At 40.0% G+C, this 22,524-nt stretch overlaps 1 protein-coding gene across 1 annotated transcript in view; it reads right to left on the bottom strand.

The window, feature by feature from the left end:
* RYR3 (ryanodine receptor 3) overlaps window positions 1-22,524 on the bottom strand; it is a 3,250,282-nt gene that overhangs the window by 833,469 nt on the left and 2,394,289 nt on the right. Inside the window, exons 58-60 of the mRNA XM_044074157.1 lie at window positions 20,620-20,735; window positions 4,300-4,367; window positions 447-568 (exon numbers count right to left, since the gene is read on the bottom strand). Of these exons, the coding sequence (XP_043930092.1) occupies window positions 447-568; window positions 4,300-4,367; window positions 20,620-20,735 (306 nt within the window). The remainder of the gene's footprint in view (window positions 1-446; window positions 569-4,299; window positions 4,368-20,619; window positions 20,736-22,524) is intronic.

Genomic DNA, 22,524 nt, shown 5'->3' with positions numbered 1-22,524 from the left:
TGCTTTAAATAGCATAACAGTATCTGAATCTTACTAGAAAATAGCAACAAACATCATATGAGATTGCAGTAACTCTTGTAGAGGAGTAAGGAAAAAATCATTTAATAAATTTACCAGTTTCTTTTGATTGCATTTGCTCATTTACTAATATAAAGGTTCCTATGATTGCAGCACAGTGTTTTACTATTACTAGACAGCTTACTTTATTTAAATAACACAAACCCATGTTATTGTATTGGCCCTGACATGAAGTCAGAATTGCATACTTATAAAGCAACAGTAATTACAAACATTGTGTCATAAGAAACAAAGTATTTCAACTACAGAGATGGAGAGGACATATATCAAAAACAAGTTACCACCAAAGTGCAAAGAACATAGCAAGCTATGACTATCATAGCTGAAGGAAAACAGTCCAGGCATTACAAGTGTTTTGGAGCTGTTACCTTGTCACCATTTCTTTCTCCTTGTTAGAGGCATATCCACTACTGCTGAGAGTTTTTGTTGGGGAAGACAAGAAATAAAGGCGATGATTCTTAAAGTACTGATCAACCAGTGGAAGTATAATCTGCAACATAATTAGAAAGTGTCACTTACATGTACTGACCTTTAGTTAATCATGTGATCAGAGTTTCTAACTATACACACACAAGCATGCATGAACACATGCTCACACACACACACACACACACACACACACACACACACACACACACACACACACACACACACACACACACACACACACACACACACACACACACACACACACACACACACACACACACACACACACACACCTGTAGGCATACATGCACATATTGCATAGGCACACACGTGCACACAAAACACACACAGAGAAATACACCTGCTGACATATCATTATATGTTCCCATCATTGACAAATGCACCTGACAGACTACACATTCCTGTTTTAACCTATTTATAGCTCATTTCCCTGTAAATGGCTTTCTCTCTTTTTCTGATGTACTACCAGATGATCACAGTACAAGCATTTTATTCATGCTATTTTATACAAGTGTAGTTAACATACAACAAAGATAATTTTTGAACCCCTACTCAGCTCAAACACATCTGTTAATAAAAACACAAAAGTAAATTACATAGTGGTAGGGTCATAAATTTGAGTGCCTTGCACACTGTAATAAAGTATATTCTTTTACTGGCATTACAGTAAGAAAACATATCTCAAAATACAAATTTATGAGATTACACTGATAACTGTAGTTTAAGTTTTCACAGTTTTACTAACACTTCTACTCTTTTTATATGAGTATAACAAAAATAAATACAAAATATTTAACATACATAGCATTAAGCAAGGTAGGTTACAATAATGTAGGACACAGGTGTTCCATTTTTTAAGAATAAAATATTGATAAATTCTAAATTTGAACTTTATCAACATTGAAAAGATGTGATTTCCATGAAATTTGGAATTTCAGGCCAAAGTTCTCATTCACCAGACCTGTATTTCTTCTCATATTTACTACTTATATTACTATCAGGGCTTAGTTTACTGAGTGCTTGATATTTAGAATATGTTTTAATTTTAAATATGGTGTGTGCATATTAGAGAGAGAGAGGGACAAAGAGAGAGATGCACTATAAATTTGTAATGGAATCATGGTAATAACCAGATAACCAGAAATTACACTTAAAAATCACAAGTACAATTCCTAGATTTCATCTCATGAAAGTGTAATTTCATTTTTTTGAGAATTGTAAATCAGTGTTCCTGACAATAACATGTGTATCTAGTACACAGAGCAAGTTATTTATATTTAATGCAGAATAACCTAATTTGTCTAGCCAGTATGCATTTACACCACCTTTTGAAATGTTACTTTTATTTCTGGTGAGAAGAGAAACATGTTCCTTTTATTGTAATTGGTAGAATACTGAATAATGTCTTATTTCTGGCAAAAATTTGTTATGTAGATTTCCTACAGTTAAATAAAGCCTGCTTCTTGTTTTATTTAACAGTTCTCTGCCCTCACATTTTACTATTTTTTGTTATATTTTTGTGTGTTAAAGGCTATGATCACTACACAAACATGGATTTAAACAGAAGTAGTAAGGATGTTACCAGAAGCATAGCTGGCTCAATCAGGGCCCAGTGCAAATATTGTGAACCAGCACCCCCCACCCCCCAAAAAAGAAAAATAGTTCACTGTAATTAGCTATCGGCTTATTGCAGTTAGATCCACCCCCAGCTCTTCCATTGAAGAGCAATGAAAAAAAAACATTTTACTGTAATCACTGTGGCATTGTATTGATCATCTTATTACATTTAGATCCATGCTCCTCTAGGTTTTCCACTAAAAAGCACACACACGCACACACACACACACACACACACACACACACACACACACACACACACACACACACACACACTAGAATAAACAAAAAACTGCTTGCTATAAAAGTAGCAAAGAGCTATTATAGTCTATACGATGTTCATGTTTTAATTAAAAAAAAATCTTCTTTTAAACTGTAGCAAACTGCTTGTTACAAATGTAGCAAACAGTTGCAACTGTTTACCCTTCCTGCACTGAGGGCTATGGCACTCATGTCTTAGTTAAAAATATATATTCTTCTTTTAAACTGTAGCAAACTGCTTGCTACAATGTAGTAATCAGTTGCTACAGTTTAGACCACACACACAGAGCACTACGGCACTCAGGTTTGAACACAAATGCTATACTGGCTTTTAAAAGCAAAAAAGAGATCAAGATTGGCTGATCGTGCCCCCCCCCCCCAACAATTTAAGCCCAGGGCAGTTGCCTCTCTCACCCCACACTGGCTATGTTACTGGATACTACAGCTCTCCCATCAGTGCTTATCATTAGAAATATTCAACCAAGAATCAAGAGTTTCCATATCAGTGTCATATATAAATGCACTTATAGTTAAGCTCTTTAGTCATTGTATACCATTATGGTTAAGAAAGCAGTCAGTGTGCAAGTGAGAAATGTTGCCATTATGGCAGTCATTTGCGTATATCGCATGGGCCCCCACTACAGGAGGTTTTTACATTATGGCAGTTAACAGATTACCAATTGAATCTTTTTGTGCTTTGCATGATTGCATCTCAACAAAAGAAATACTGAAAGTTGTCTCAGCCTACTATTTCAAAAGTAAAACAAGACAATCTTCCAGTGTTATTTACTGTTTCAGATAATAAAATACATATTAATTTATTGTGACTCACAAATAATACCACATGCTAGCACAAAAACTGGGTACAAAAGAAAAATAAAGTTTAGAGAAACAGTGTACTAATGCTCTTTGGATGATATTCCACTATACCTACTCCCTGTGGTTTCTGTAGTGCAACTTAAGAAAGTGGCTTGAAGTTATCATTAATGATATCCCATTGATAACATCCACATCTTCTTGAAAACTACCACAAAAACAGTGGAAAGAGGAAAACTTTGAAAAGCTGACTGATAGTTGTAACTGCTTGGTGTTTTATTAACAGAAAGTAGCCTCAGACAGATTATCTTAGCCTGGCCTCTGTCTAGTGACTATACTTCCAAACTTTAACTTTCTTAAATTCTGCATGCAAGGCAATGAGATGCCCCTTTAATCGCCTTTCATTTTAAGAGCAGACTTGTTAGTTAAGGGTTCTTTACTGACAGAATTAAGGTTTCTGTCACTAAGACAATTTGGGTTTTATGTGCCACAGCTCATATTAAGTATGCCAGTCACATTTTTGTTGTATTATGCTAACAGATGATCAGTATAAATCATGTAGATTGTCAAGCTTCTTATGGTATACATTGATTATAATTTGCTATCTCTTTTAAAATGCTATTGTAAACATGTGAACATTTGCTACTGACAGCTTCAGTAAAATGAATGCAAAATAACTTTTGAGTCTTATGTGACACAGCTTGTTCTATGTATTCTAGCCATTAATTGATTATTGACACAAAACGTATTCCTTTGTAAGAAACTGCACTTTGTATTCTACTTTGAATTATGTTTTTTCAATAAGAGTAAAATTTCCATTAATGCCATTCATATCTATATGACAGACCCTACCCCCTTTAATATACATTTTAAATTCAATGTATGGAATGCACTTATGTAAGCGTAAAATGGTTAAGTAGTATTGGTAACCTGCATTTTCATAGCTATTATATTCTCTCAGACAGTTTCAAATAGTTGCTGTTCAAAAATCAAATGTATACTGTTTCCTCTTTCATGCAAAAAAATGGCTGTGAATTAAAAAAAGCATATTCTCTATGATATTTAGTTTATACTCACTTTAGCAAAGAATTTGATTTCCTGTTCGTGTGGCGATTTTTCTGTTTTTCCACTGCTAGCCATGGCCTCTGTAATAAAATGACAAAAAGACAAAAAAAAAAAACAGTACAGATAAAGCCACTCTCTTATTATATATACACTGTTTTAGTCTCTTGAGACAAGTATGTGCTATTAGCAATTCCTGTGATTGCTGGAGCATATCTGTACACTTGTACTGGGTACTTATTTCTGGGATGCAGGTCCCAGAAATGTGCTGTAGCAGGAAACCTCTCAGTTATATCCAGACCAACCTTATCCCTGAGCTGCTAAAGTAACGGTGACATTTTCAGAGGCACGGTGTCTGTCTTTGCTGTCAGTGCTATGGGTTTAGAAATGTATCTGGTTTGGTTGCTGGATAGCTACCATGAAAACAGAGGACTAAATGAGAATGCAAAAGCTTTGGTCTCTTAGGGAAGAGGTTGGATGGAATAGTAGCACCTGAAAACTGTTGATAAATATAAGGAAAACAAAAGAACAGTAGTGTACACTTACCATAAATGTAGACGTTCGAGTGTCTTCACTGTTGCAGTCATCACATTTGGATTATCCCTGCTGGGGTAGCCCTTGGCCGGCCTGAATACCATAGACTTAGTATTTCTGCGTCGGTTGCTGTCACCTGAAGACTGACATCAGGTTGTCAGTGGTATAAAGGAAGGCAGCCGATGCCATTACATCAGTTTTTCTTGCCCTAACCGGTCAGGAGCCCCCAAAGTAGGAGGCCATGATCTGGTGGTAGGACCCTGCCAGTGGAAAAAAATACCAATATGTCCCTTGTAAGGAAAGGAAAACAACAAGGAAGAAAAGTAACAAAAAGAAAAAAGGGTAAGGTGGGAGGGAAACCTGGACTGGAACAGTGAAGACACTCGAAGATCTACATTTATGGTAAGTGTACACAACTGTACTATGTTCTTCATGTTTCACTGTTGCAGTTATCGCATTTGGGTAGATTCCCCAAGCTGAGGAAATGGGTGGATGCAGTCATGGAAGCTAGGGGTTGGCTAGCATGCCCTGCAAGACTGCAGAGGTAAAACCTGCCCTGGATTTAGAAAAGAGAGGCAGGTGGTAATGTTTGGTAAAGGTGTGAACAGATGCCCAGGTGGCAGCCTCCAGGATGTCCCTGGTGGGGACTCCTGTGAGGAATGCTGCAGACATGGAGGCTGCTCTGGTGGAGTGAGTCTTGACCCCCTTGGGGGGGGGCTTGCCATGGTGTTTGTCGCAGAAATGGATGCAGTGTGCTATCCATTTGGAAATGGTTTGTTTGGAGATGGCTTTGCCCTCTGCCCCTGAAGCACAGCTAACCAGCAGTTGATCAGATTTTCTGAAGGGTTTAGTCCTGTCCAGATAGTATCTGAGCTGTGTATGCACATCTAGAGATTGCAGAATCCTTTACCCCTTGTTTTGAGGGTTAAGAAAGAAGATGGCAAATGGATGGATTGGTTGAAAGCCACACTGGACACCACCTTTGGGCATGAAGGATGGATTAGTTCTGAGGGATACCCTGTCTGCATGGAAGATGATGATGAGGGGTTCCACTGCCATGAGTGCTTGCAGCTCAGAGACTCTTCTGGCTGAAGTGATGGTCAGGAGGAAGGCTGTCTTCCAGGAGAGAAATTTTAGCTCTGTAGAAGAAGCTGGTTCAAATGGAGGCAGGGCGAGCTTTTCCAAGACAAAGTTAAGGTCCCAAGCCAGTGTTGGTGCCCATCTGGGGGGTCTCTAGTTGTTAGCCCCTCTTAGGATCTGGATTCGGTGTTGCAAAGGACTTCCTCAGAAACTGGTGTCTGCACAGTGGCTCCAGACCCATCCAAGGTAGAGACGACCACAGGATCCTTAGATGAAAAAGAGTGCTGCGGCATACCAGACTCTGAAAGAGTCTCAGTAGAGGCCTGCGAATTAACTGAAGGAGGCATCAGGGACTGCAAAAGTGCCTCACTGAGTTCCAGAGGACTGATGACCAGCTTAGCAGTAGCTTCATTGGAAGGTTTAGCCCTGTGTGGTCTGTCTCTGTCTTTATCTTTATGTTTTTTCAGAAGATATGCTGTTGGATGGCTTATGGAAGCCATATCAGAATTTGAGGACTGTTAACGGAAATATCTGCCTACAATAAGGGCCTGACAATGAATAGTTCTGGCATTAAACAAAGCACAGAAGTGACAATATCGTGGTCTGGGCCTAGACAAGTGAAGCAATAGGAGTGGAAGTCCTGGTGTGGTATTTGATTTCCACAGGCGAGACAATTATTAACGTTTTCTGACATTGGTTAGTGCAAGATAAAAAGATCCCCAATGGGGTACTTAGCTTTCGAAGACTTCAATTTCAATTCAGAAACGAAACTCCGGTAGTGGGTGACCGGCACTCATGCAAACTGCTTCTGCTTCTAGCTCCATGGCAAGAAAGACTGATGTAATGGCATTGGCTGCCTTCCTATATACCACTGACAACCTGACGTAAGTCTTCAGGTGACAGCAACTGATGCAGAAATGCTAAGTCTATGGTATTCAGGCCGGCCGAGGGCTACCCCAGCAGGGATAACCCAAATGTGATGACTGCAACAGTAAAACATGAAGAACATCAGTTAATTGACTCCTCCAATACTGCAGACAGGTGAACTGAGGGTCTGTGACAGGAACTGTACAGATTAAAAGCAACAGAAAGCAGAAATGGGATTTAAACTGTCGCCTGACAGCAGTTCAGCATCATAATCAAAATATGGTTGCGAGGGGACTTTCAACTTAGTAACATGCTGATTAGGGCTCTCCTAGTGTAAAAACTGCAAAAATTGTTAAAACAGACAGTTGAAGTAATCAGTAATGGTAAAATGCAATTACTATCTAGTAATTACAATGCCTGGATGCTAACAAAAAATGTATTTGGAGAATTTACCCAAAAATAAACTAGAAAAGAATATGAAAATATTCTGTCTGGGAAGAAACTCACAGCTGGTCAGCAAAAAAATCAGTCCACGTTTAAGCATTATTACAAGAAATGCCTTCCATTAATTTAGAAGAAAAAATAATTCAAATTTACTGCAAGATGTTTAGAATAAATTAGATATTTGAGGAATATGTAAAGTCAAATGAAAAAAGGGCTGGAAAAATAAGTAAGGTTTTTAGTAACTATTTAGATGAGCTGATAAAACTGCAGAAATCAGAAAATGAAATAAAGGAAAGACTGGCTAAACTTGTGGCTTCTCAAGAACAGCTGTTAAAAAAAGTACAGTTTTGTACCTACCATAAATGTAGATGTTCGAGGATACACATTGCTGCAGTCCTAACTATTGGGTAGTCCGCTGTCCAGTCGGCCCGAATACCAAAGTATATGGCTGACGTCGGTCAAGGCGCATTAGACTGACGTCAGTACGTCAGGGTACTAATGCGCATGACCGACGCCATTTCTTCAGTCTTTTCTTGCCCCAGATGTCAGAAGACCCTAAAAACACAAGGCCCAAACCAAAACAACAAAAAGCCCTGCACCAAACTTATATACAATATATATATATATATACAGATGTACAATAATATACAGCAAGTCACACCACCACCCCTAAACACAGAGGGGAAGGCGGGAGGGTAAATTGGACTGCAGCAATGTGTATCCTCGAACATCTACATTTATGGTAGGTACAAAACTGTACTATGTTCTTCGTTCCACATTGCTGCAGTCCTAACTATTGGGTAGAATCCCAAAGCAGAGGTAAGGGAGGCTGGCAAATCATAAAGAAGCAGGAGCTGACAACATGCCTTGCAAAATAGCCGTGGCAAAACCAGCCCTAGACTTAGAGTAGAGAGGAAGGTGATAATGCTTAGAGAAAGTATGCACTGAACTCCAAGTAGCTGCCTCCAAAATATCCTTAGTTGCCACCCCCCTTAGAAATGCTGTAGAAGTGGCAGTAGCCCTAGTGGAATGAGGCCTAATCCCAGCTGGAATCTCCTTGCCATGATGGGAATAACAAAATGCAATGCAAAACCCAATCCACCTAGAAATAGTTTGTTTTGATACAGGCTTGCCCTGCGAACTCAAAGCAAAAGAAACAAACAACTGCTGAGACTGCCTAAAATCCTTAGTCCTGCTCAAATAATAACGCAATTGCCTGTGCACATCTAAAGTGTGCAAAATCTGTTCCCCTTTATTTTGGGGATCTGCATAAAAAGTAGGCAAATGAATAGTTTGGTTTAAAGCCACACTAGAAACCACCTTAGGCATAAAAGAAGGATTAGTACGTAATGATACCCTATCCTTATGAAAAATCAAAAAAGGCTCAACCGCCATAAGGGCCTGTAACTCAGAAACCCTTCTTGCAGAAGTAATAGCCAACAAAAAAGCAGTCTTCCATGACAAGTATTTCAGTTCAGCAGTAGCTGCAGGCTCAAAAGGTTGTAGAGTAAGTTTCTCCAACACAAAATTGAGATCCCAAGCAGGAGTAGGAGCTCTACGTGGGGTCTTATATTCTTTGCCCCTCTAAGAAATTGCTTGAACAAAGGATGTGAAAACAATGGTGGGTCACAATCATAGTGAGCTGAAATTGCTGCAGCATGAATCTTAATGGAAGAGAAAGACAAACCTTTGTCCAATAACTCAGTAAGATATTGAAGAGCCACACTCAAATTAGGCTCTGAAATCTCCAAATTCTTTGCTGCAGACCAAAATAAAAATCTCTTCCATTTGTCTGCGTACACTTTCCTTGTACTAGGTCTTCTGGCTTCCATAATCACCTGTAAAACTTGTGGAGGAAGTTGAGACCTACTGTCTTTCAAAACAGAATATGCCAGGCTGTTAGATGAAGAGAGTGAAGCTTGACATTGAGCAGGCGACCGTCCTTCTGAGACAACAGATGTGGAATCAAGGGTAAAGGCCATGGAGGCTTCTTTACCAGACTCCTCAGTAATGGGTACCAATACTGCCGAGGCCAATCTGGAGCTATTAAAATCATCCTTGGCTTGTCTTGTCTGACCTTCAGAAGCACCTTTGGAAGAAGAGGCAGAGGTGGAAACGCATACACATGAAGATTTGTCCAACTGAAAGAAAGAGCATCCACTTTCCAAGCTGTGTGATGAAACCTCTTTGTGCAAAACTTTGGCAGCTGGTAGTTCAGTGGAGAAGCGAACAGATCTATGTCTGGAGTTCCCCAGGACACTGTCAACTTTTGAAATACATGAAGATCCAGTTTCCACTCGTGGGGATCCATGATTTGTCTGCTTAACACATCTGCTAAGGAGTTCTGTGCTCCCGGCAGAAACCTTGCCTGAAGAGTTAGTTGCAAGCTGAGCGCAGTCTCCCATAAAATCATTGCTTGCCTGCACAATGGGTAAGAATGAGTTCCCCCTTGTTTGTTGATGTACCACATGACAGTTGTGTTGTCTGTTAGAATCAACACCTGCCCTGGAAGAAGTAACTCCTTGAAAGCCATTAATGCAAACTGGACTGCTAACATCTCCTTCATGTTGATATGTAGATGCTGTAGTCTGGTAGGCCACTTGTCTTGTATCCACTTTCCATGTAGATGAGCTCCCCAAGCAATGTCCGAGGCATCTGTCGTTAAAATCTGACTCGCCTCTGGCCGGGTCACAGAGAGTCCCTTGTTTAGGTGACATTCCTGAGCCCACCACAAAAATTCTTTTTGAAGGCAAGGTATTATTTGAATGACAGTGTCCAAATCCTGGCAGTGCTGTGTCCATACATTTTTGAGATACCATTGTAGCTTCCTCATATGCAGTTTGGCATTGGGAAGCACCAGAATACAAGATGCCATGAACCCTAATGCTTGAAGGACTGTCCTTGCAGTCAGCACGGACTGATGAGATAGTTGATGGAAGTAAAGTGATAGACTCTTTTGTTTGTCCGGGGTTAAAAGGCCATCTGGGCTGCTGTATTCAGTCTCACACCCAGAAAGCACATGTCTTGAGAGGGTACTAGACTGGACTTTATTTCGTTCACAGAATACCCTAGGCATCTTAGCACTGCTATAACATATTCCAGATGCTGTAGAAGGTCTTCCTTTTCTTGAGCCAGAATCAGGCAGTCGTCCAAGTAAGGATAGATTTGAATTCCTTTTAGCCTGAAGTAAGCTATCACTGGAGCCAGAACCTTTGTGAATACTCTGGGCGCAGTAGATAAGCCAAAGGGCAATGCAGAGAACTGATAATGAGAATTTCCAGCTCGAAAACGCAGATACTTCCTGCAACTTAGTCTTATAGGCACATGAAGGTAAGCTTCCTTGAGATCTAAAGTTACCATCCAGTGATCTTTGCCCAGCAGAGGTAAAAGCTGTTGTAACGTCAACATCTTGAACTTGGGAATGTCCAGATAAGTGTTGAGGATAGATAAATCCAAAATTGGTCTCCACGTGTTCCCCTTCTTTGGTACTAGGAACAGGCGAGAATAAAATCCTAGGCCCCTTTGTGATACAGGGACTGGCTGAATGGCCCCTATTTGGAGTAACTGAGAAATTTGCTTGTGTGCCTCTTTCCTTTGAGGAGGAGGAACGTCTGGCATGCCTTTGAAAGGAGGCAATGTATGGAAATAAAACCTGTAACCGTGGTGAATGATATCCAACACCCATCTGTCTTGAGTAATTAAATCCCAATTTTCTTTGAAAAGAGACAGTCTTCCTCCCAAAGGAGCTGCCAGACGAGAATCTACTGGCAGCGGAAAAGGCAGGTCATTGGGTCTGTTTACGAAAGGACTGACCCCTGCCCTCACCAGAAGTCTGAGCAGGTGAACTCCCTGTTCTAGGCCTAAAAGAACCTTGAGCTCTGCCCCTACCACGTCTAGACCTACCCCTAGACTGGGAATCATAAGCAGGATATGTCCATCCCTTAGTAGGCCAATTTCTACTAAACTTCGGTGGCTGCACCTGCAAGAAATCTTTAACAGTTTGCATAGACTTAGCTTTGTCCTCCATTTTCTTCAGAACTGCTTCCACAGGCGAACCAAACAACACATCAGACTGTAAAGGAGCATCCAAAATCCTTGACTTAACATGCTCAGCTAAATTCTGATCCCTCAACCAGGCATGCCTGCGAAGAACAGAACTAGTGGCAGCCACCCTCGAGGAGGCCTGCACAGCATCAAAACCACATTGCAAAGAATGCTTACCCACTTGTTCAGACACATGAAGTAAATCCAGCAACTCTTTACACTCTATACCTTCCGCCAAAGCATCCACCTTAGATTTCAATTGTGAAAGGAGATAATTTTGATATTTTAGCATGTGAAATTGACAATTCAACGCTCTCATGGCTAGAGTGGAAGAAGTATACACTTTCTTTCCCCACCTATCCAAAGCCCTTGCCTCTTTATCAGTGGGAACAGGATTTTTAACCACAGAGGCCTTAACACCTTTAGGCCCCTGAGAAACAGTTTCTGGGTCCGCCCTAGGACTCTTAAACAAATACTTATGAGCTTCGGGCACCCTATAGTACCTATCAGGTTTAACAGGAGCAGGAGGCAAAGAGTCAGGGTTCAGGGAAGCCTCTGCAAAGACATCTTCCACCACATTCAACACAGGAGGTATAGCTAAGGGCCTATGTTGTGGTAAAATAAGAATTCCTAAGCCTTTTCCTGGAATCAGAGTAATCTTGGCCTTCCCATTTAAAGTGTTCCCTCATGGAATGCAGAGTCTCTGAAAATGAGAAATCCTCAGGGGGAGAAGCTGTAGGTGTGGAATCATCCACATCAGAATCAGAATAATGAGGAAAGTCCTGTAAGTCTTCCGCAGAAGACTCCGAAGCCTCTGAATACTGTTCCAAACTCTCAAACTCAGGTTCCACCCTAGGCCTCTTATCAGGAGGGGGCATAGAGCCTCTAATCATAGTAATTAAATCTTCTGCCATTTTAAGCATATGTTTCTTAGGCACAGTACCTGAAGTGCTAGGAGAAACCCCCACTGTAGCTGAACTTGGCCTACCTCTGAAAGAAGCTTTGGCAACAGTAGGAGAAGCTCTAACTGTCCTGGGAACAGAGGGAAGAACAGTTACCTGAGTAGCCCCTTCAGCCTGGCCTACCTCCTGAGAGGGCACATCCTGTAACAATAAAGTCTCTGCCTGAGACTCCAAAGAAACTCCTGGCAAAACCTCTGGCTCCACAGAGCCTTCTAAAGAACCGACGTCCGGGACTGCTGGTTCATCAACCCTAGGCTTCACTGTTTTGTCTTTGCGCTTCTTAGACGAAGCGGGCGTCGGAGCATCCGACGGCATTTTGTAATTACAACGCTTCCCAAACACTAACCTGGCACAGTCTAACCTTCTCTTAATAGTGCGTTTATTAAATCTAGCACAAGAGCGGCAACCAACAACATCGTGCTCAGGCCCTAAACAAGGTATACACAGAGTATGGTAATCCCTATGAGGTATCTGTTTCCCACAAGAAATACAGTTATTCACTTTTCTGACATCCGGTTAAATACTGAGGCAAGAAAAACCAAAATGCTCCCCAACGGGGTACTTAGCCAACTTTGATTCGGTCTGAAACTCCGACTTCGGAAATATTTCAGAACGCCAACCTGCACTCGCAAGAACTGCTTCTGCATCGGACCATGCGGCAAAAAAGACTGAAGAAATGGCGTCGGTCATGCGCATTAGTACCCTGACGTACTGACGTCAGTCTAATGCGCCTTGACCGACGTCAGCCATATACTTTGGTATTCGGGCCGACTGGACAGCGGACTACCCAATAGTTAGGACTGCAGCAATGTGGAACGAAGAACATCAGTATAGTTAGGAGACACTACACAGAGAAAACCTGATATTTTTTGCTATGCCAGAGAAACTGGAAGGAGCACACTGCATTATTTTTTGAAAGTACAGACAAGCAATTGGACTATTGTTCCACAGCAGGATTTGTTAATTGAGGGGGCACATCATCTACATGTTCCAAATCTGGCCATCAGAAAGCAGATGAGACCTACTTTATTAACAATGCAATCATACCAGCAGAAAGAGCTGGTCCTGACAAAACTGTGGCAGAAGGGAAATTTATTAAAAACTGAGGACACCAGATTGTTTCTGGAAAATGATTATTTGCTGTACACCAAACAGAACAGAACCACACTGATCATGACAATCAGGGCATGTCAAGAAGTAGGTGTGAGTTTCAAGTTGTTATATTCAGCTGTCTATAGAATAAGTTTTTTTTCCTGGAAATTTTTTGAAATCAGAAGACAGTGAGGGATGTCATCATAATTAATGATTGACTCATGACAGGCAGACTCCAGTGTAAGGACAGAGCACTATTCATAATTGCAGCCTATGCCCTACAGCAATTTGTGAAAGTGAAGAAAAGAGTGCTTTTAGACCTACTTGATAAAGTAAGACAACATAAACTGGTATTGACAATGGGAGACCTAAATGCGCATATTGGGACAGATAGAACAGGATATGAGGACTGCCTGTGTGCACATGGGTGAGTTAACAAGAATAAAGAAGGAGAGTCCATTCTAGAATTCTGTTTAGCAAATGGCTTGATGGTGGCCAGCTCATGGTTTGCAAAAGACACAGTCACAAGATCACATACAAGAAGCCATAGTAAGGAATGTGCACTGGAGTAGAATCAGTGATTGCAAAGTCATACCAACTAAAACAGTCAGTCCACAGCATAAAACCACTGGTTGCCTCAATCAACTGCTAGCGGTGGTAGAGAATTGTCTAAGCCCAACAGAGACTAGGCTGAACACCTGGAAGTAGAATGGAGTGAAAGTATAGAAGTTAAAGGAATTATTCAGAGCTGTAGCAAATAGGTGGAGTTTAAGAAGAAAGTACAGTTGTGTAAGAAAACTTATCATAGCAGTAGATGTTTTAATGAACACTGCTGCAGTAGCTTTAGCTATACAGATTATATCCTGCCAAGGATATAGCAGCCAGCCAGCTTCCAAAGCTTCACAGCATCTTCCGCATGCCAAAGCTGTCTGGCAGCTTGAGCTGAGCTGAGTTGATTAAAAGACACATTTGAGTTCCAAGCCCTTCAGATCTTACCTGCCAACAGAGAGAGAGAGAGAGACAGAGAAGCTGAGTCCTGAAATAAAAATGTTAGGAAGACCAAAACCATACCCTAACATAAACAACATACCAAAAACAAAGAGGATGGATGTGAAGGAGTGGCTACTGCAGTAGTGATCCTTTGAAAATGTACTGTTACAGAAAGTTTACTTACACAACTGTACTATGTTCATCATATTGATTACTGCTGCAGTAACATTAGCTAAATGGGTGGCCTCCCATAGATTATTCCATTTGGGAGGTGGAAGGAGAAGAGTAAAGAAGGACCTGGAAAATGGTCCTAGCAAAGCTTGACCTGGACTTAGAGAAGGAATCAAGCTTATAGCGCTTTGAAAAAGTATGTACAGTGGACCAAGTAGCAGTTTCTAGAATGCTTTTAGAATTCAATCCTTTCCAAAAAGCTATAGATGAAGTCAAGGCCTTGGTGGAGTGGGCTTTGACCCTTCATGGAATATTTTTTTTATGGTGAGTATAATGAAAGGTAATAGCCTTAGACAACCATTTGAAAATTATCTGTTTTGACACAGATAGTCCCTTCATTTTAACTTCACAAGAAATGAACAATTGATCAGATAATCTGAAAGATTTAATAATGTCACTATAGTAACTGGTTTGTCTGTGAAAAACCAAGGTATGGAATATCCTTTCTCCCTCTTTTTTGGGTTCAGTGAAGAACACAGGGAAATGGATAGTTTGGCTTAAAGTATACTCAAAATCCACTTTAGGTATAAAATGATTAGTTTTGAGTGAAACCCTGTCCCTGTGGAAAATTAGGTAGGGTTGACTTACCATAAGAGCCTGCAAAGGTATAAAATGATTAGTTTTGAATGAAACCCTGTCCCTGTGGAAAATTAGGTAGGGTTGACTTACCATAAGAGCCTGCAACTCAGATATCCTTATTGCAGAGGTCATAGCAATAAGTAAAACTGTTTTCTATGTTAAGACTATAAAGCCTGATAGGTTAGCTGGTTCAAACAGAGAAAGTGTTAGCTTCTCTAACACAAAATTAAGATCCCAAGGTGGGGCCACTTGTTTTCTTGGGGGCTGTTATGCAAAACCACTTTCAAAATCATTTTGACATGAGAATATGTTGAAAGAGGAGGATCCATGGGCAGGCATGTTGAAATGGGCAATAAATGAACCATGACAGAGGAGTAAAAAAGGCCATAGGATTGTAACTCACACAAAATTTGGAAAACCAGAGAACAACTAAACTTGAACTTTGGTGCTGGTTATGTTGTGGCACCAACTAGAAAGCATTTTCCTTTTGATAATGTTTGATTTCCTAGTAGCAGGCTTTCTTGCCTTCATCAGTACCTGCTGCTTATTCCTAGTAAAGAGGTGCCTAAAGTGAATTGAAACCCTATCATCCAGGCAATCAATTGAAGTTGACTGGTGTTGGGGTATATCAAACACCCCTGCTCTTGTATGAATAGATCCAATCTGTGAGGAAATTTGTGGTAATTGCTCTTGGCCATTTCTTAAAGAAGGGAGAACCATATTTGCCTGGGCCAGAAGGAAGTCACCACAATGATCTTGGGGGATTTCTTCTGAATCTTCAGATGTACCCTGGATACTAGTGGAAAGGGTGGAAAAACATACAGTAACAGTCTTGTCCAAGGGAAATAAAGACATCTGTTTTCCAGGGCTTCTTGCTAGATGATTGTTCAGAGAGGAGACAAAGATTTCACCTTGAGGAACTCCCACAGATGCATCAAATCTTGAAAGACCCCTGATTAAGTGTCCATGGATGAGGGACTGCCCTTGTCCCACTCAGTTTGTCTGTCACACAATGTTGCTTTGATGGAATGTAGGATGCCTGTAGAGTGAGAGTGTACTGTGAAGCTAAATACCAAGCTAGTATGGCTAATCTGCAGAGGGAGTACAGTGGGTTCCCCTTGTTTGTTGATGCACCATATGACTGTGATGTCTGTAACAACTTGAAGAGGTCCCAGGACCAAAGATGATTCAGAGAGTTGAGTGCCTGGATCAGGTCAAGCATCTTTTTTAAATTTATGTGCTTGCATCTCTACTTGGTGTAGCACACACCATGCATTTTATCCCTCCTGAAAATGTTCCCCAAGCATAATCTGAGGCATCTTTGGTGACTGACTGCTTTGGAAAAGGGAAGGAGAAGGGAAAACCTGGATTTAGGGATATCGTTTGTCCCCACCAAATGATTTTCTTCCTGACAAACCCCAGCACTGGGACCTCAAAAGAGAATGGGTGTTGGTACTAGGATCAAAGAGACTACCACAATACCACTATATCTTTCTTATATGTATTATCACATGAGAAACATAGAAGCCATTAGACCCAAAATCATGAGGCATTCTCTTGCAGTGACAAAAGTATGAGTGGAAAACCCTAGAAATAGATATAGATCTAGATATATATCTATTTTGTTTTCATTTGGAAGAAAAGCTCTTTGAACTGTGGTGTCTAGTTGACATCGCAAAAACACAATCCTGTGAAAAGTAAAGAATAACGTTTGAATGTTCTCTTGGAATCCCAGCTTGTCGAAGAGATCTCTCACCCAAGAGGGAGAGAGAGCTTCCTGACACCTTGAAAAAGACTCCACAAAGATAAGCAAGCTATCTAAATATGGAAATTGTGGATGCCCTGTAGCCTGCAATGAACTATAACTGGGGCTAGACACTTTGTCAACACTAATGGTGCAGTGGCTAATCCAAAGGGTAAGTCAGAGAACTGATAATGTGATCCAGACACAAAACCTTAAGAAACACCTAAAGTCTAGATGAATAGGAATGTGATGATAAGCATCTTTTAAATCTAATGATACAAGGAAACTTAAAAGAGGAGGGTGTTGAGAGGTAGTGAAGTGACATCATCGTGCACTTGGGTACTATCAAATGGGTTTAGGAAAGAAAGATCCAGAATTAGCTCCAAGCATTTTCTTTCTTTGGCACTAAAGACATCCTTGAGTAAAACTCCTTTCCCACCTGGGAAGGGGGCTTCAGGCTCTATCACTCCCTGGGACAGCATGTATATGAAGAAGGACATCTGGAAACAAAAGAGTCTGGTCTGGAGGATGAGAAATTACTCCTGGAAAGGAGGAATTTCCTCCCACTGCCATTGATAACCTTGATGAATGATCTTCAGAACCCATTTGTCTGAAACTATCTGTTGCTAAAGAAAAAAGTGGAGACTTTCTGGAAGAAAAATGAGCTGCCAGAGTGGGAGGTGGAAACAAAGTCTCTTAAATAGTCATTCTGACTTATTGGGCTGTCCTTGGGTTTGGGAGTTTCCAGAATTCTTCTTGGAGTCCCTTTGACATTTCTTAAATGTCTATTTACCTGTACTTTGTTGAGACTAATTATTTTGTTTCATACCAAAACTGGATGAGGAGTTACAGAATCCCTTAGAAAACTTGGAAAAGGGGGGCTCAAACATTTTAGAGAGTCCTTGTATCAGCTTACCCCTTTTATCACACCTTTTGATCACCTCTGCAGCAGACGGTCCAAAAACTAAATCTGTATCCACAGCAGAGTTTAAAATCTCATTTTTAACATCATCCCAGAGATTCTGAGAACATGGCCATAAACTGTAGCAGTGGCCATAGCCCTTGAAGAAGTATCAACAGGGTCATACATAACTGTAAATAATGAGTACTGACTTGAACAGTAGAAGAAATTAAATTATTCAAAACAGATTTTTCATCACAAGACGAAACTGCAGATAAAACATTCCTCATACTTTCATAGTCAGAAGAAGCCTTAACATATGAACCTGATCATTTAAAATTCTAAAAATCACATTTACAGAAGCATACACTTTTTCTCATACTTATCAACAATCTACTTATCTTTTTGGTAGCAAGTAGGATTGGAATTAACTAAGTGTTTAGCAGCAGAGGGCTTAACTAAAGTGATAGCTGTTAGACTGAGTTTAGGAAGAGTGTACAAAAAGTTAAAAGGTCAAGGAACTTTAAACACCCCATCTGCCTTTTTAAGTGCAACTGACTGGCTGTCAAGAAAATTGCAGGCAGTAACGCATGCATCCTCCAAAGCTGACAGAACTGGAGGAAATTAGTGCAGGCTCTGGAAATTCCTCCTATAACAGCTCATAGTATTTTCTGAGGGACTGAGAAATCTCAGTGTTCTCCCACTGAAAACACAAGCACATTCTAGAAACAGTCTCAGAAAAAGAGACTCTCACGCAGTGAGAGTCAGAAATTAAGCTCTTCTCAGAGTCTGAATTGGAAATCTGAAGAGAAAGCCATGTAACTGTCCCTTTATACTCCTGTCCAGACTCTTGAATCTCTTCAGGAAAGGAGGCATTCATCTTTCTTTTACCTAAAACTACTTTACATGAAGGATCAATATCCTAAATTAAGCCCTGAGCCAGATCCAGTAAAATACTAGGAAATTCAAGGAGGAGTAGAGATTTGATTAGTTTTCTGCTTCTATTTGACAGGAAAACTGGGACCAACAGTGCTATTAATGGCAAAGCAGCTTTGCCAGGGAAGAGCACAGCATTCTGTCAATACAGAGAAGTCTTCCCTGTTCCCTCTCTCAAGACTGACAACAGTGGTTCTCCACTGCCCACAGAGGGGACCCCAACAGCCACAGATGACATGGCTAACCCTCAGTCCATAGTGGCTATAGGTGCTACACCAAAGGGATTCAGGGTAAAACACGAGTGGTCTGAGGTACAAGTAATGACCACAGCAGGGTGACCCACTTGCAGCTGAGGCAAATTCTTAACCTTCTGCTATGGCAAAGGCTGTCTGCTTAACTTTTTATTTTTTGTGGCTGGAAGAAGGACTGATTATGGGAATGACTGATTGTTCCATGATCAAGTTGAAAATCGTGTCTCTTTCCTAGGAAAAATCATCAGCAAATGCTGGTAAAAATAATAAAGTCTTTAAAAGTCACTTTTTTCATGGAAAAACAGAGTAAAAAGCATGTTAACATACTTTTCCAGGTCTACAAAGTATAAATACAACATCTCTACAGAAAAATGTTTTTCAGTTACTTTAAACAACTTTTAAATTGACATGAAAAAAAGCACTCCCATTTAAAAGTACAGTAACGTCTCAAGACTGTTAAAACACAAACTCCTACCTTTAAAATAACTTTCCTGAAGAGTAAAGTATTAATAATAAACAAAAATTATTGAATGGAAGTTTTTTTTCCCAAAAAGGAAACTTATTTGCCCAGCAATGAAATAGCACAAACCAACCGTCAATCCTCAAAAGCCTCAGAGGAGCATACTTTTCAGCAGCAGTAAAGCAGTGAAGGGCTTTTCACCCTAAACTTGTCTTTTTGTCAGCACAAACTGCCTGACAGTCTGAGTGTGTGGAAGGTGCCCTGAAGCTTTGGTAGCTAGCCGGCTGTTACATCATTGGCAGAATATAGCCCATCTAGCTAAGACTACTGTAGCAGTGATCAGTATGATGAACATCACTGTGTACAGCAGATCAATGGTAGAATCCCCTGTCTTAAGAGAATAAGTCACACAAGCTCAAAAACAGAATAATAATAATATAACAAACAGTGAATGAAACCCAAGGAGAAAAGATAGAATCTTCAGTCATGATGAATTCAATACATTTAGGCTTCATACACATGCAGCTAGAAGAACATATTTCTACTAGCAGACACTATGAAGTGCTACCTGAAAGTGTAAATTTTAAAATAACTATGTGAACTTAAAGTTATGGCATTTATTCAGCAGTCCCTGCTTGTACTCCCCATTTGAGAAATATGTTCCCACACTCCAATGCTAAAATATTTTAATTCTGAGGCTGCACAAACTTAAGAAAGAAGCCATTTAATTTTGCTGAAAAAAGAAATGCTTCCTTTTGTTCAATGATGTGAGACCTCAGAATCAGAATATTTTAGAAGGAAAGATATATAGTGAAGACAGGCTAGCTCCCCTGTGAAAGTAATATTTGTTACTAACTGTTTTGTCTTACATTACACTTTTGCTCAGTAATTGTAAGCCAGCTACATTGTGTATATATGCTTTTGAAATTATCCACTCTATTTGTATATGGCACTATATGCAGTTTAAGCAGTTGTAACATTCTGTGTTTTAGAATACGCTGTCTTAATTCATTATAAAATAATCAGTTGAAGTGTACACTAATACTAAATATTTCATATGCAGTAAAGACACAGTAGCCATGTTATAATACCAATATTACTTTAGAATTTTTGCAGTGGTTTTTCAGTCATCAGGCTTGGTGGCTTTGAGTTTTTAATTGCCTAAGAAATTAACACAAAGCTACTCTTGCAGACTGATATTATAAACTGAAAGTACTTACCCAAATGTGCAATGAATTCTTGTGCAGAATCTACATACTTCAACAGTGTTTGTAGAAACTTGTAGGCTAACCTCTTCTCTATGGATGAGGCATCTAGTTCCATATCTTTCTGGCCTCTGCAGAAAAGAATTACAACATGAATAAAATAATTATTCATTTATTTTAATTTTGGAGTGGTTTGACTGCATGTTTTTTTTTTAATTGATGAACAGTTTAACCAAGGTTCATCTACTGGTACAGGAACTTAGATATACACATTATGTAACACTAAGTTAATTTAAAATGACATTATTAATGTACTGCATTAGGATGCATAACTATCAACACCCAATTCACTAAAGTAAGGTACACCAAGCCTGTCTCAAAATAGGTGGCAAAAATGCAGAAAACACAAAAACACAACTTAATAATAACTGCAGGATTGCTGCAGGTGGGCAAAAGTCAGTTTGCTAACTAGAATGCACACCAATGAAAATGATATTAAGATAGTCAACAATTCTTAGCATGAAATCCTCTCTAAAGCAGAATTTGATTTCCAATCTCTAGGCTGAGACTGAATTTGCTTTTTTTCCCCTGATCAGTACTCTATGTACCCCAGTTAGCAAACTAAGTAAATAAGTAAATAAATAAATAAATAAATAAATAAATACACACCAAACAAATAGATACATTTCAATGGATAACTACATAACCAGTGAGTTGTACAGAGTGAGTTCAGTGGCTATATATATATGTTTTTGTCCTCAATACGATCCACTTGATACTTCTGCTTGCAGCAATCTGTCTGCTTAGTCACTCCTGCTATGAAGGGGTAAGAACAAGGCCTTTTGTTCTTAGGACAGGATAAGAACCCTATAGCCCTTTCTTGTTTTATCTGCAGTGACAGCCCTATAAGCTCATTTGCTACCCTTTAGAGGTGATAATCAGGTGTATGGGAGTAGGCCAGCCTGCTAGTCATGTGGGGCCCGCCCTCCTTCCAACCTAACTTCCTTTACACAGCAGCTGGTGGCTTCATAATGATCCACTGAACTGGGAGGCTTCAACGTATCCCTTAGTAAGCCAATGGAATACTTATCCAGCTTATGTGCTGTGTGAGCTGCACTGGCCCAATAGTTGCTATGTGTAGTCCTTAACATTCTTATAAGGGAAAATTGAACTGCACGGAGTCAGTCAGTCACTCCAACTGTCCCCTGACTGCCTAGTTCAGCACCTGAGCCACTTGTTGAGTTGTCTGGGTTGTAGTCAAGGCTTTAACCCTCTGTAACACAGAGCTGCTCCCAATGGCTATATCTTGACTGTGTGAACTCCACTCTTTGTGAATAAGTTCATTGCAAGGGAAAATCCCTTTTCCTCAAAGTGCAGTGTCCTCGTTGTCTTAAGTAAGTAGTTGGAGGGAGTGAAGAACCTTGCACAGAAAGAGTGGGAGGCTTCGTCCCCACATTAATGCAGGTTTTGAAATCTACTTTGAATTTATGTTTTCAGGTTCAGGTGTATCTGCACTCCTAAATGTTATGATTGTGGCATAGTGCCCTCCTACTGTATCTGCTTTAAGAGCTCACTTGCCTAGCAACAGCTAGCTTGAACCATAACTTAAAGTAAAGAATGTACTTGGACTATCCATATATTGTCTTGATTAGAATTTATTTCTGAATACAGCAGAATCGGTTTTAATGAAACACATTAAATCACACATAGATCACATAACATCCCATGACCAGAATAAATTAAGTTCTGCTGAAATGCATGTTTGTCCTGCAGCAGAAATCGACAATGCAAAGCACTTTTACAAAACATTGCAATATCAGTTTGTGATTCAGTTGGCTAACACTGATTATTATTATTATTATTATAATAATAATAATAAACTGATGATTCTTCTGTATGGAAAATGTAGCATGCTGAACT

The sequence above is a fragment of the Protopterus annectens genome, chromosome 6.part0 (genome assembly GCF_019279795.1).
Source record: "Protopterus annectens isolate FY-2018-M chromosome 6.part0, PAN1.0, whole genome shotgun sequence".
Lineage (NCBI taxonomy): Eukaryota > Metazoa > Chordata > Ceratodontiformes > Protopteridae > Protopterus > Protopterus annectens.
The sequence above is the reverse complement of the archived record's forward strand: the minus strand, read 5'-3'. Positions and strand labels throughout refer to the sequence as shown.